The sequence below is a fragment of the Taurulus bubalis genome (genome assembly GCF_910589615.1).
Source record: "Taurulus bubalis genome assembly, chromosome: 5".
Lineage (NCBI taxonomy): Eukaryota > Metazoa > Chordata > Actinopteri > Perciformes > Cottidae > Taurulus > Taurulus bubalis.
The window spans coordinates 14,133,515-14,146,882 of record NC_136593.1 but is presented as its reverse complement, the minus strand read 5'-3'; the positions used below and the strand labels follow the sequence as shown (position 1 = coordinate 14,146,882).

The 13,368-nt window shown below is 39.4% G+C and overlaps 2 protein-coding genes across 2 annotated transcripts; both read left to right on the top strand.

Moving 5' to 3' along the window:
• Positions 1 to 236: 236 nt before the first annotated feature.
• Positions 237 to 8,775, top strand: il17rc (interleukin 17 receptor C; the record flags this gene model as incomplete). Its single annotated transcript, XM_079218321.1, has 13 exons — positions 237 to 344; positions 681 to 921; positions 1,320 to 1,423; positions 1,629 to 1,743; positions 1,846 to 1,887; positions 1,992 to 2,110; positions 4,540 to 4,594; positions 4,904 to 5,121; positions 5,522 to 5,575; positions 5,669 to 5,720; positions 5,842 to 5,937; positions 6,214 to 6,252; positions 6,354 to 8,775. 13 exons carry the CDS (start codon positions 237 to 239, stop codon positions 7,010 to 7,012), a joined length of 1,902 nt encoding a protein of 633 aa, XP_079074447.1. The 3' UTR covers positions 7,013 to 8,775.
• A 1,085-nt stretch (positions 8,776 to 9,860) lies between these two features.
• LOC306736669 (protein disulfide isomerase CRELD1-like) lies at positions 9,861 to 12,283 on the top strand (the record flags this gene model as incomplete). The annotated part of the gene is made up of 5 exons (XM_079218319.1): positions 9,861 to 9,984; positions 10,114 to 10,197; positions 11,258 to 11,353; positions 11,479 to 11,619; positions 11,696 to 12,283. 5 exons carry the CDS (start codon positions 9,861 to 9,863, stop codon positions 11,914 to 11,916), a joined length of 666 nt encoding a protein of 221 aa, XP_079074445.1. The 3' UTR covers positions 11,917 to 12,283.
• Between the last annotated feature and the right edge of the window lie 1,085 nt (positions 12,284 to 13,368).

The following is a 13,368-nucleotide window of genomic DNA, read 5'->3' as shown; positions in this document are numbered from 1 at the left end:
TACCTGCATTAATGTAGGTCTCTTCTTTCCCAGAACATTACCAAAGGTGGAGCCCATCAACCACGGCTCTAACAGCTAGTCTCGGTTCACTGCCTTCTCTGCCAATGTGCAGTTTCAGCCAGGATAAAAAGTTGGATGAAGAAGACACTGGACTTGTTTAACAAGGTTGTCATGTCGCTCCTGGAGAAAGATGCTTCGAGAAAAATGCTGTAGGACTCAAATCATTTGCAGGGAAAATGTTTCTACCTGGATGGTCCATTTGGTGTGTTTTACTCACCCTGCTCATGCCAGCCTGTGGTTTGGAGATTTCTGGATATGACAGCCATGAAGTAATTTGCTTGCAGGTACTGATGGGTGCTAGGATACACTCAAGCAGATATTTCCTGCTGCAGGATAGTACATACAGCTTTTGTTGACAGATCACACTTTTCATTTCCTTTTCATTCTGGTGCAGCGTGCTCGCACATTTTAATTTTCTTTTCCTCTGTGAAGTGTCTTATTTTTAAACATTAACTTAAGCCGATGCAGGGATAACACCATCTGCCAGCTTTAAAAAAATGATAGGGCTGTTGTCACAATATCGTCCTCTGAGCAGTAAATATTTACCATGTGTTACAATGTGATGCCACACGTTAAACATGTCTTTCTCGTTTTCCACATTTAATTTGGCCTCTTTTTAGGGTCTTTCTGATTGCACCATAAAGGATGAGATGCTTCTTACTGTAGCAGAGAATAATGGTGTGAGAGTCCAAAACCTGACTCCATATGCCAAGCTCTGCTGCAGGGACAGGGCGCTGTGTGCATTATGTCTGGTGATAGACACAGAGATCAACTTCAATCCAGATAAAGACACGGAGGATGAAGGCCACTCTGGGAATGATGAAGAGGATTATAGCAAGGAGACAGTGAGAAATCCAAAAGGTATGAACTAAGGCTGCATGAAGCCTACTGTCACATTATTACTCGTTATTAAAAAGGACCATATCGGTTGTTTTGTATATTTTAGCCTCTATGCCACTACGAGCTATTGGTTTAATTTAATTTGACAAACTGTTTACTGGCTAGAATGTTTAATGTGATCGATTAGCGAACTTATGGCGTGTTTTGAAAAAAACAATTGCCTTGACAATACAAGCACATATGTACAACATGTTAAGTATTCTCAGTTCATAGTTCATGGCTTAAAACATGAAAATAAAAACACTGGTATGATCTTTAACCGTGGGTTTGGAGGTGAGTCTTAAGTGCTGTTCCTAAAGGTAGATTTTCCATTACAGTTTCAATGAATTCTGAGCCCTACCTTTTCTGTGTTGCAACAGCGTCTGTGACACTGTGTTACAGTGCAGCGTCTGCCATGCCCATGTGCAAGAAGGTGGAGTTTACGGTTAATCATGCAGCCCTTACTCAGAAGAACTGGGCAAAGGTACTGTAGACTTTGCTGGAGCATGAAGCCTGTCATGTCAATAGGAATGTACTGTAAGCTCACCTCCAGCCTTATAAACTGTGTGTGTGTGTGTGTGTGCGCGTGTGTGTGTGTGTGTGTGTGTGTGTGTGTGTGTGTGTGTGTGTGTGTGTGTGTGTGTGTGTGTGTGTGTGTGTGTGTGTGTGTGTGTGTGTCTTTTCTATAGTTTTCTGTGGTGATCAATAAGCCATCTGGGGTTTCCTTCAGCAGTCATGTGACTGTTTATTCTTCTGGACCGTCACATCTAAATCGAGAAGTTGTCGTTCCTTCTCTCGATGAAGGTAAAGTTTGGTCTTTTTACTCCAAAGCACCCGTTGAACTCATACCTGACTAATACTAGTAGTGACACATACTGTATCATATACTGTATCATCTATTTGCAGTGTGCTCCCAGGACCAGCAGGAACGTGTGGAACAGTGTAGAGGTAAATAATCCACACATTATACATGCGTTTGCTTTCCTTGTGCCCTTTTGTTTCTGTATTTATCTTCGGGAAGTGAACCGTTCCTTTTCTTTCCCTCCTTTCAGTGCCCAGACTCAGTAGTGTAATTAACCAAGAGAAGAATCAGGTGGAGCTGCAGTTTGCTAGCAGGAATAAAAGCCTCCCCTCTGTGTGCGTCCAGTATGAGCAGAATGGAAGATGTCAGGTCAGTGTTGTATATCAGTGCCTAATTTGGTGGCAGTAACAGTTTGTCAAGTGTTTTACTTTTGCTGTTGTTTGTTTGTTTGCCGGGTTAAAGAAAGTATTTTGATCCTTTGCGCAAGTAGAAAGTGGCAATACAAAAACCTAATTAAACAAATGGAATGCATTCAAACTTAAGTGAAGGTGGAAGTACAGCAGAATGTACTTGAAGTGTAAAAAGTAAAAGTACTATTTGCACAATGGTCACTTTACATATTAATATGTACTAATAGCATTATTATTGCTCATGCTTTAATATATGAGAAATATTCTAACTGCTTTACTGTCAGATAGTTTGATATATCAATGCATCAAATTTGCAAAAATAATTACAGGCATGAAAATGGGTCAGGGGTGAAAAAGGTGAGAAGGATATTACCCCTCTATGGGGGTTCGGGGGCATGCTCCCCCGTAAGAAAAATGTAAATATTCCATATTTTAATGCATCAATCTGATGCATTTTGAGATGCTTTTTTTGCCAACCTGGGGAGAGCTGGAGAAACTTCAGCCATGAGTCAAAACATATTATGGCCTCCTTACTAAGTATTATGCAAGCCATTTCATGCCAGCCTGTCACTGGGTCTAACATTTACAGTCAGACCTGCAAACTCATGAGCGGTGAAAAAGGTGACACCAGTGGGGCAGTGACGGGAGAGTCAGTGCCGAACAGCGTCACTCGTCTAGAAGCTGACAAACTATGATCATTATGGGTTTTAATTCATCTTTTGTCAATACCCAAGTGTACATATATATATATATATATATATATATATATATATATATATATATATATATATATATATATATATATATATATATATATATATATATATATATATACACATACATACACACACATACACTACCGTTCAAAAGTTTGGGGTCACCCAGACAAACAAAACATAATTGCACAAGGATTTTCTAATCCTCCATTAGTCTTCTATGCGATGAGCAAACACAATGTACCATTAGAACACTGAGTGATAGTTGCTGGAAATAGGCCTCCATACACCTATGTAGATATTTCATTAAAAACCAGATGTTTCCACCTAGAATAGTCATTTACCACATTAACAATGTATACTGTATTTCTGATTAATTTAATGTTATCTTCATTGAAAAAAACAGTGCTTTTCTTTGAAAAATAAGGACATTTCTAAGTGACCCCAAACTTTTGAACGGTATTGTGTGTGTATATATATGTATATTGTAGACTTAATACTTACAATATGCAATACTACTGAATATTGTTTTGCTACTACTACATTTCACTTCATAATATTACACTTATATGCCATAATATGTATAATGTACCAGCCTTTTTATTTGACCATATTATGTCATACTGTTATACCACTTTACTTTGAGGAGGCGTCACTGTTAGTCTAGAACACTAAATAATGTTTCCACCAGTAAACCTGAACATGCACACCTCTCTCTGTGTGACATCATTATAACCACATAACTCTATAGATTATAATTAACTAGAGGATACACTTTTTCCTTCACGTAGATCTTAAACCCTTAAATATAAACAGTAGCCCGGCCACCCTACGGAGGAAACTCATTTCGTTTTTTTTATTAAAATAAAAGTTGGATAAAATCTCTATTGTCCTCTCCTTATATGTAGTCAGGTGTCGGTAGGTAGAACTGCAGCTCCGCTGACTCGCCGCTCACCTGTCTGACGTCACACGCTACCACGGACTCTCCGCTGCCAGTAATCTCACTCGCTGTCTCTCCAACAACGTTAGCTAACGTGTTAGCTAGCTGACTAGCTTCTATTATTAAACTGGTGGGAGGGAATTGAAGCCGCTGTAGACATCTTAACGCTGATTGGCCAAGACTCGACACGTCAAAGATCTTCTATTGCTAAGATAATCACGACCTCAGTTTTTTTTCCGTATCCCACTCCAATCTCAGAAACAGCGGACAGTTGACACCCCCCGCCCCTCTCTCTCCCAAAAACAAAACTCTTCGGATCTACACGATCCACGTAGGTTACATATTTTGGTTTCAAAACGGCGAATTTCGCTGAAAGGTGAGGGATTTTCATGTCTGAATTAGCAGGACCGAAAATAATCTGATTAGTTTCTCAATGATCCTTTTCTTAATAAAATGTTAAACAGTTGTAAAAAATGTACATACAAATTTCAAAGAGCACAAGTTGACATATTCTAATTGTTGTATTTGTCCAATCAGCGGATCAAAGATGCTTGAAAAGATGAATTAATACAATCAATTTTCTGTCTGAAATTCAGTAGTATTTTAAAGTGGCATAACAAGTCAAGTTAAGTACAAGTACCTACATTACCTGAGTGAACGTTAGAGTCACTCTCCACCACTGGTTTGTCGCTCTCATTAAAGCTATGATGTGTTCAATGTTTCTTTGTAGAGATGGAACAGGACGCCCATCCCACTGTATTCTGTGACCCCCTGCATGTGTCTCCAGGTACTGGTACTTAAACATCATGATTAAGTGTTGTGTCTATGCAGCCCTTAATGACTGATGTGTGTGTGTGTGTGTGTGTGTGTGTGTGTGTGTGTGTGTGTGTGTGTGTGTGTGTGTGTGTGTGTGTGTGTGTGTGTGTTTTGTTTAGGTCTGGAATGAGGACGATCAGAGGCGTTCTCTAAGCTGCCCCTTCATTAACACAGGTTTGAAATCTCTTTTTTAGTTTAGTTTCTGTCTTCCCGAGTTGACAGGGTGAAGGGTGGGCAGTTTACCTTTGGATTGCTGATGTTTCCTACGTGTCCACTCCAGATTTCCTCCAAAGGAACGTATGGCAGAATGTGTCTGTGTCTGTGAGACAGGGCCAAATGAGTGACTCCCGCACAATGCTGTGGTGGAACCTGTCTGCCCCCTGCAGGCTGGAGGGAGAAGTGTGGCCCTGCCGCAGAGAAAACAGCTGCAGGGAGATGAAGGGCTTTAGACAACAGCTGGCAAACAGCACATGGAGACAAAACAGAGAGGGACAGTGGGTAAGACACTTTAATACTGAACCCTGTACTCCTTATTCTCAGACTTCAAACTATCCCTTTTATTTCCACAGTGCTATACGTTTGGAAAAAACATCTTATTCAAGCCTATCTGAAAGGGTTACATATATTCAGCTTGTCTCAAGTCCTAATGGAAGCTACAGTATATACTATTTGCAGTGCCTGAAATAACCATGTTTGTCATGGCTACACCATTAAATTAATTGGAAATATTTTAGAAGTCTTTTGCAAAATGTTATACAAATTTACACAAATTGGAAAAATCATTGGAAACTTTGGGATCTCTGCTAGAATCTAAATTAACATTCTTTTGGTTTGAATGACGCCTGGCTATACAGCACGAGTTTTAAATGACCAAGATGTTTAATTGTGTCATCTTCAGGAGAAAAAAGGGGTGTTTGAAGAAATCCAATTTCAGCTCTCACCATGTGTGATGGTAAAGTATTTGCAAATGTCCTTCTATGAGTCCTATATTTACTTAGTTACTGATGATGAATAATAACTCATTCATTTTTTTCAATGTGTGCAGGTGAAGGTCAAAGGAATGAGAAATGAGCTGGGTCCATTCTGTCTTAAAAACAGTAAGTCCGACTCAGTTGATAATACAGAAACTGGGGCTGGTTGGGACATATTTTGCCAAAATACAGCACCTGTATCTTGGGCTTTTTATTAAAACAGGAGTTTGTTTCGTACTACTTGCAGCTGGCAGGTGGCGCTGGAGTCTCCTGGTTGTTGGCATCGCGTTGCTGATTTCCTTGACATTGCTTGTATTTTATCTCCTTCATGACATCGTCAAGAGTGAGTTTTATTCATTTATTTCTTTTTGCATTTAGTGTGTTGAATATGAAATAACAGACTCTATGCTACATAGACTCTCTGCTCTGAAATTTCTATCCAACCTATGATGAAATATGCATTGTCCAACTTGAACCGAATTTCCCCAAACATTTCCCAAAAAAGGCTCTTTTTATTTGCCCCCAAAATGAAATCTTGTTTACTATATTTGGGAATTGTTCACAAAGTCTATATTGTGTTTCTGCTGAGATTTACTCGTTAATGTTCGGATTTTTATAGAATGGGTGTGGAGCTGGCGTCATGGCGGATTGGTAAAAAGTGAGTATTTTCTTGTAATACCACTATTGTAATGAAGAAAATCATGAAGTCCTGATGGAACAACTATCTGACATACGGCCCCTTGTTTCTCCTCTCTAAAGTTGGCAGAAAGGGTCATGTGGTGTTGTTAAGCCCCCCAGATAAGGACGATCGTGTTTCGGAGTCAGTGTGTCGACTCGGTTCCCAGCTCTGTAACCAAGGCTTTAGCGTGTCTGTGGACCAGTGGAGCAGGAAGGAGCAATGCACTCTGGGGCCTCTGCTATGGCTGCACTCCCAGCTGCTGGAGCTGAACAGCCGGGGCGGCCGAGTCGTGCTCGTCTTGACCCGCAAAGCCTTAGAGAGAGCAAAGGAATGGACCCATCGGAACACAAAAGCTATCAAGACAGAGGGGGACGACGAGGGCCTACCTCAGATATGTTCCCCTTACTCTGATGTCTTCACGGCCTCTCTGTGCATCATCCAAGCGGATAAGCAGCAGGGCAGAGCAGGAGAACGTTTTCTTCTGGTGACTCTTGACTCCCATCCAAGCAGTGACAGGAGTCGACCAGAGCTGCTTCAAGGTCTGCCCTTGTTCCAGCTTCCCTCTCAAACCCAGGCTCTCTTGTCTGAGCTCACTGTGGGAAGGACTGGGGGGGGATCCGGTCGAAGGACATGGACAGATCTGACAGCCTCAGGTGGATGGAGAGCAAAGACTAATGAGGGACCAGACCAGCAGAAGGCCTCCTACGAGAAATGTGCAGAAGTTGAGGAAACTTGGTGACAAAGCGTTGGAAGTATCCATACATTATTGCTGCTCTGTACATGAAGGACTAATTCATCTAAATTGTGGATGAGATAAACATTGAGTTTGTGTGACTAATTTTGCTGTATTAGATAAGATTTCCAACATGGAACACATGATTAATAAAAAAAAACAGGAACAACCCAAAAACATTACTGTAAACATTAAAAACACATTCTTAATAAAATAAGTATTCCAAATAATATGTTAAAAAAAAGGAGCATAAAAAAGAATATACTTTTATAGTCCTACTCCTTTCTATAACTTAAATAATGTTGAACATTGAACATTTATACACACAAATAATTGTCTTTATGGTTATCATATACAGTGTAACTTTACAGTTTACCTTAGTGTACATAACATGTAACTTAAATAACTACCTTAATGTTTATCCTATTTACACATGCTGTAAACAAAAAACCTCATTAATTTGTACACGCTGTTATTTCCTTTTTTCCAATTCATTTTAGCTGAAGGTCACACTGATTGGAGGGTTATTCAGATCACCTGTTGTACAGAGAGCAGGGACTGGTTCCTGATTAAGGATTGAGAGCAGCTTGGTGCATTTACTCTCGTGGCCAATCAGGGTGTGACAACGCCTATTCTTAAGAGAGGAGAGGAATTGCACATCCAGTGCATCTTGATCTTTCCTTGACTTGCAGACCTCATTTCAACAGTCAACCATACATTCTGGTCTTTAGGCCTGTTTGATGCTTCTTTGCTGTCTGAACCTTTCTGAATGAGGGTGGTTTAGGGTATTCCGAAACCTGGTTAGAGTGAATATTAAAAGAACACCTTGCTGTTAGGTTATACCTGGATCAAGGCAGACAATACCGTCTATGGAGTAGACCTTAGTGCTATTCATGCAAGTGTTTGTGTTTACCTAAAGATACTTAATGCCCACTAACTTTGTTTTGCTATTTTGTTTATAGCCATGTTTTATTGAACCCTCTCTTTAAACACATGTTCTTATTATTAAGGCTATAATAATAGAATACAGCCAGACTTGTCCTCTAGGCTTCAATATGATTAACCTAAAATGTTACAGACTAATTATATCCATGTAGCCTACTGTGTGTCTGCCAACACTTGTCTATAAATACATGTGTGTATTTATGTGCATGGCGGATCCTGGCTTGTGATTAGCCTTCTCTCAGAGATGGATGGTGGATTTCATTGGTGCAATCTAGTGTCAGTTAAAGGACGCGGAGAAATGCTTGTTTACTCATTTCCTGACATCCCGGAGGGGCGGTGCTGTGAGGGTGCTGCATGCGCCGCCCGCTTGAGATGTTTGGTTCACAATCTGTTATCAAACACAAAGTAGTTGTGAAGTTTGAGAAGCACATGTCGGCTGCATTCACACAGCTTCTAAACCTTTATAAAGACGACACAGTTCAGACTCAGTCGAAGCACATAGAGGTAAAGAAAACGCTGAACTCATGTCTCTTGTTTGTTTTGAGGTACAATTAAATGCTTGGTGTGTTTTACTTATGTAACAAAATGTGAAGTATTATTAGCAAAAAGTATTTCAAATGGAAAGGACCAGAAGTCAGAGTAATGTAGTGAGCAGTAAGCAGCATTATTGTTGTAGTTGCTTGAGGTGGAGCCAATTTTGACTATATACTGTGGTAGTGATCTACATATTTGTAAACAGGTGTATGTAATATATTTTTGCATCAATTAAATAATACGTATAAAGTAAATAAACAAAGGATCACTGTGGTGATTTTCAACCTGGACCTTATTTTCTCATGCTTTTTGTAGCCAAGTATACAAATGGGGACAACATGTTTTGAAATTGCAGGACGTCAATATACCATTACCAATAAATGTTTGACAACATTATGGAAATAACCCTCCAGAGAAACAAAACGGTTTACCTTACTGTTCCTTTGATCCGGTCTGTTTTTGAATGTATCCTACTCAAGTATCGTTTTGATAACTGACTATTAGGGAGCAACAGGTCCAACTCTTTAAATCTTTCCTCCTCTATGGGACGTACGTGTCACAGCACCCACGCCAGCTTCAATGCCTTGCAGCAGCTGGTTGAGCCTCTTAATACAGGCGGCCATCTCATCTACGTGGTCGAAATCATCAAACTATTCAGTCATGACGTATAATATATTTTAGATAACACTAAGCTGCACTTTGTGTACTCGGCCCATTCCCGGCGACACGCCGCTTCACAGTTCTTTTCCGGCAAACACGTTACCTCGCGAGATTTTCTCCTTGAGCTAGAAGGTTGTTAAAAAAAAATGTATTTATATAGCACATGTCATACATACTATGTAGCTTAAAGTGCTCTAAATAATAATACAAAATTAAAAAAGAACATTTTGTTTAATTAAAACATGTCAACAGATGAAAAAAAAAATTGACAGGAGTTTAAATACATGAAAGATCATTTGAAAGACATCATGTGGGATTCTGGGCAACATACTTGAATTCATTTCAGAAACTGTTGTCTCTATAAGTCAGTATGGCTAAAAAAACATGTGCAAACAAGGTTCAGGTTGAGAAATACCGATGTCCAGTTGAGTAATGCAGGCTACTTAGTTACTTCCACCCTCTGGTGCCACAGTTACTTAACTCTTCTTTGTTTGTACCTTGATCATCAAAATAATCAGCAACTTCCTAATCATAGATGATTGGATATATACTGAACTATATTGTCCCAAAGGGGAAGCTTTAAAAAAAATAATCCTTCACATACTTTATTTTGCCAACAATCTGTTCCCAATTATTATGATCCCAGTTTGCAAGCATCATTTAACAAATCTGGGTGTGCGATAAACAACTTTATCTCGTGGATCTGATGGGACAGATGGGAGAAAGGAGGCTTCACAGCAACCTGCTGCAGGCGGCTTGGCTGTGGTGTCTGTTGGCTGTCCAGGTGCACAGCTGTCCAGATACCTGCAGCAAGTGTTCAGGCCCAGAACACGACCAGTGTGAGGAATGCAGAGCGGGATGGACACTCCATAATAACACCTGTGTAGGTACTGTATACCAAGCATGCATCCCATACATGTATGTAATAAGACAAGCAGATGTTCTTAATATGTTTGGATCTGTTTTAGATGTTGATGAGTGTGGCACCGAGCTGGGTATTTGTCCTACAAACGCCTACTGCTTCAATACGGACGGATCATTTGAGTGCCGAGGTCAGTGATTTAGAATTGTTTTTTCTAGAAGTAGAAATGCAATAAAAATGCAATACATAACTAAATGAACATAAAAAGTGCCAGAAATGAGTGAGACATACAAATTACTATTTGTTTTGCCAATGAACAGCCCAAAACATAAATACACAACAATGTAGGAGTGATATCAAAGAGAGCGAAGCAACAAATCCTCTTTGGAAGATGGTGATTTTTTTTACTGATAAAATGACTTGAACATTGAATTAATCAGTTTGGGAAATTTGTGTCTATTCCTTTTCTATTGATTAACTCATTGACTGATTATTGTTTCGGCACTAATCCAGGCAGATGGGGCCCCAAACTGACAAAATGTGCTAAAAGGTTGTCAGACAAGACAGAATTATATCTACACATATCATTATAAGATAGTTAGTCATAATTATACCAGTATTAACAAACACAACGCTACCACACACCAACCATTTGATAAAATAAATCTATCTATCTTTCACAAATTTATTTTCCAACTCCTGAGTTTTCCTTTATCTTGGTCTTAACACACAAACTCATTTTTTTCCCCCGGACAACATTTCCCATTGTCCTCACCACGTTTCCATTTTTCCTAATATTTACATGATAATGAGATAAGTGTGTCACTCTATGAACCGTGCAGGTTGTGTGTGTGCTAGCTTCCTATCTGAGACCTATAAAGCTACACCAGCCATTATAGATCATATAATCACCCATATAGGGAATTGTATGCAGCTGAAGCATCACTGCATTCACTCTTGTAACAGTGAAGCCTTTTAGCATTTATGTAAATGCTCACAAAGTTAGTTAGTTTTTGGTTTAGTTTGTTTGATATTAGGAGAACGGTTATATTATATCAGAAACATCTACACAATGTTGAGCATGACACAATGCCCAGTAATATTAACTTTCTAAATAAGTTGCACCCTTGGAGATCTTAAATATTAAATAATACTTCCAGTTTCTTCTTCTCTGATTGTGTTTTGTGGCATTTTTCACTCGTATACATTGTTTTGTAAATAAATTAATAAAATATTCCCTCTTTCCTCAGACTGTTCCCTGGCCTGCGTGGGCTGTATGGGTAGCGGACCAGCACGCTGCAGGAAATGTGCTTCTGGGTTCACACTGACAGGGTCCAAGTGTGTTGGTAAATGCCTAAAAGAGAATATTTTGAAGTATTATTTTATCAGTATGCATTATTTGTTTTCCCTTGAGGAGCTGCAGCAGGTCTCTGATGAGATTGTATCATGTGTCTCTCTTTGTTTTTCTCAGATATAGATGAATGTAGTGTCAGGGTACTTGCCTGTCATGGTCTGGATGAGATTTGTACCAACACAGAGGGCTCTTTCCGCTGTGACTGTGCTCAAGGCTTCATCCATAAGGACGCTGTCTGTGTGAAGAATCAGCATCCTAGTGGGTCTCATCAGAAGCACAATCATGTGAACTAACCTCACCTCACCGCAACCTCTCAAGTGTGTCTCTTGTGCAGGTGTTCAAGAGAAAGGTCTCTTTGAGGATATCCAGGACGACGAGGTGGAGGTGCTGCAGCAGATGCTCTTCGGGGTGGTACTTTGTGCTCTGGGCACACTGGCTGCGAAGGGAGATTTGGTCTACACATCTGTATTCATGGGAGCAGTAGCCGCCATGGCAGGGTACTGGCTTTCTAACAGGGGAGACCGTTTATTAGGCAGCTTCTTAAAGGGACGTTAAAGCTTCAGATGAATTGTGTGCCTTTACTCTATATAATAGACAGTATAAGTTATTGATATGAAGTTAGCTTCAGCTTTTAAGCGTCATTCTGTAATATCACAGAGCTATGCAAGATGAGTGGGAAAATGTACTCTTGATCTTTTAAAAACTAGTTTGACAAAGCTTATTTCAAGGTGCACTTACCAGCTTCGTCTGGAGCTTTTCAAGTGTTTTTCACTGTCTTCATCAGTAGATTGAGTTTGCTTTGTCGTCACAAACTCCAATCACTGATGAAGACTGCAAGATGCTTTTAAAATCAGTTAAAGCGTAAGGCTTATTGGCCAAAGAGAAAGAAAAAGGATTAAACGACTGTACGAATGTGTGTGAAAATGAGCCCTAATCGTCTCGTGCTTTTCATTGTTTTCATACTGCATCAATGACACTGTATTTGCACTCTTTAAATATAAAGTATAAAATATAAAGTAAAAACACAAATAGTTGTCCTATGTTGACATACATACCGAGGTTATCTCTTTCTTCATTGTACAGGGTCCTTCTGTTGTTAATGACAATACATTTTTACATCTGTTACATAAAATAGCACTACTGTACGTGAAAATCCAGGACTTTTGATATACTTAAATTGTGGATGTATAAATAGTTATTAGCATCATTCACCAAGTTAGCTCAATTGTTGCTTTTCTATATGAATATTCTATTATGAAATTAGAACTGATATGAAATTAATGCAACATTTGACTTACTTAGTGTGCTAGTTTCCACAGTATCATACCATGCATTTAAGTGCAATACCATTATTGTATTTGTACTAGAAAATATTAGAATTGACATACAATTAACGAATTTTAGTAGAAAATCCCAAACAAAGACAGAAAGAAGGTCACCTTTATTTGATGGATATAAACAAGCTGGCCAACACTCAATAGTAATATTCTGATACAGCACATACAATAGCAAACTGGGTCACTGAGGACAGCCTCCTAGGTTTAAAAAACAGAAAACATCACAGAGTATCCATGCTTCATTCAAAACTTTGACTCACTCGCTTTTTTTACTCTAGGGACTTCCTCTGATAAAGTTTTTTTTAAATAGATTTTTCTCTGATGCATTCATAGCTCGCACACAAACACACACGCACGCACACACCCATAAACGCAGCTATCCACACACGCACATCTCTCTTTTCTGAATACATTTACACAAGCAACCGCAAAAACATGCTGCACTCTCACAAAACTGCACAGGCTGTCTACTAAGGGGACACAGTGAGTGAGACACACATCACTCTCAAACACAACATCACACCGTCACAATGCACGATGCAGATGCAAGTAATGAATGAGGAATGATGCTTCATGGTAGATTAGCTCACGTTCACACAAGTAATCATTCAGCATGCTGGACACTCACATTTAACTTGTTCTTTACTGTACAGCTCAAAACATTTACATT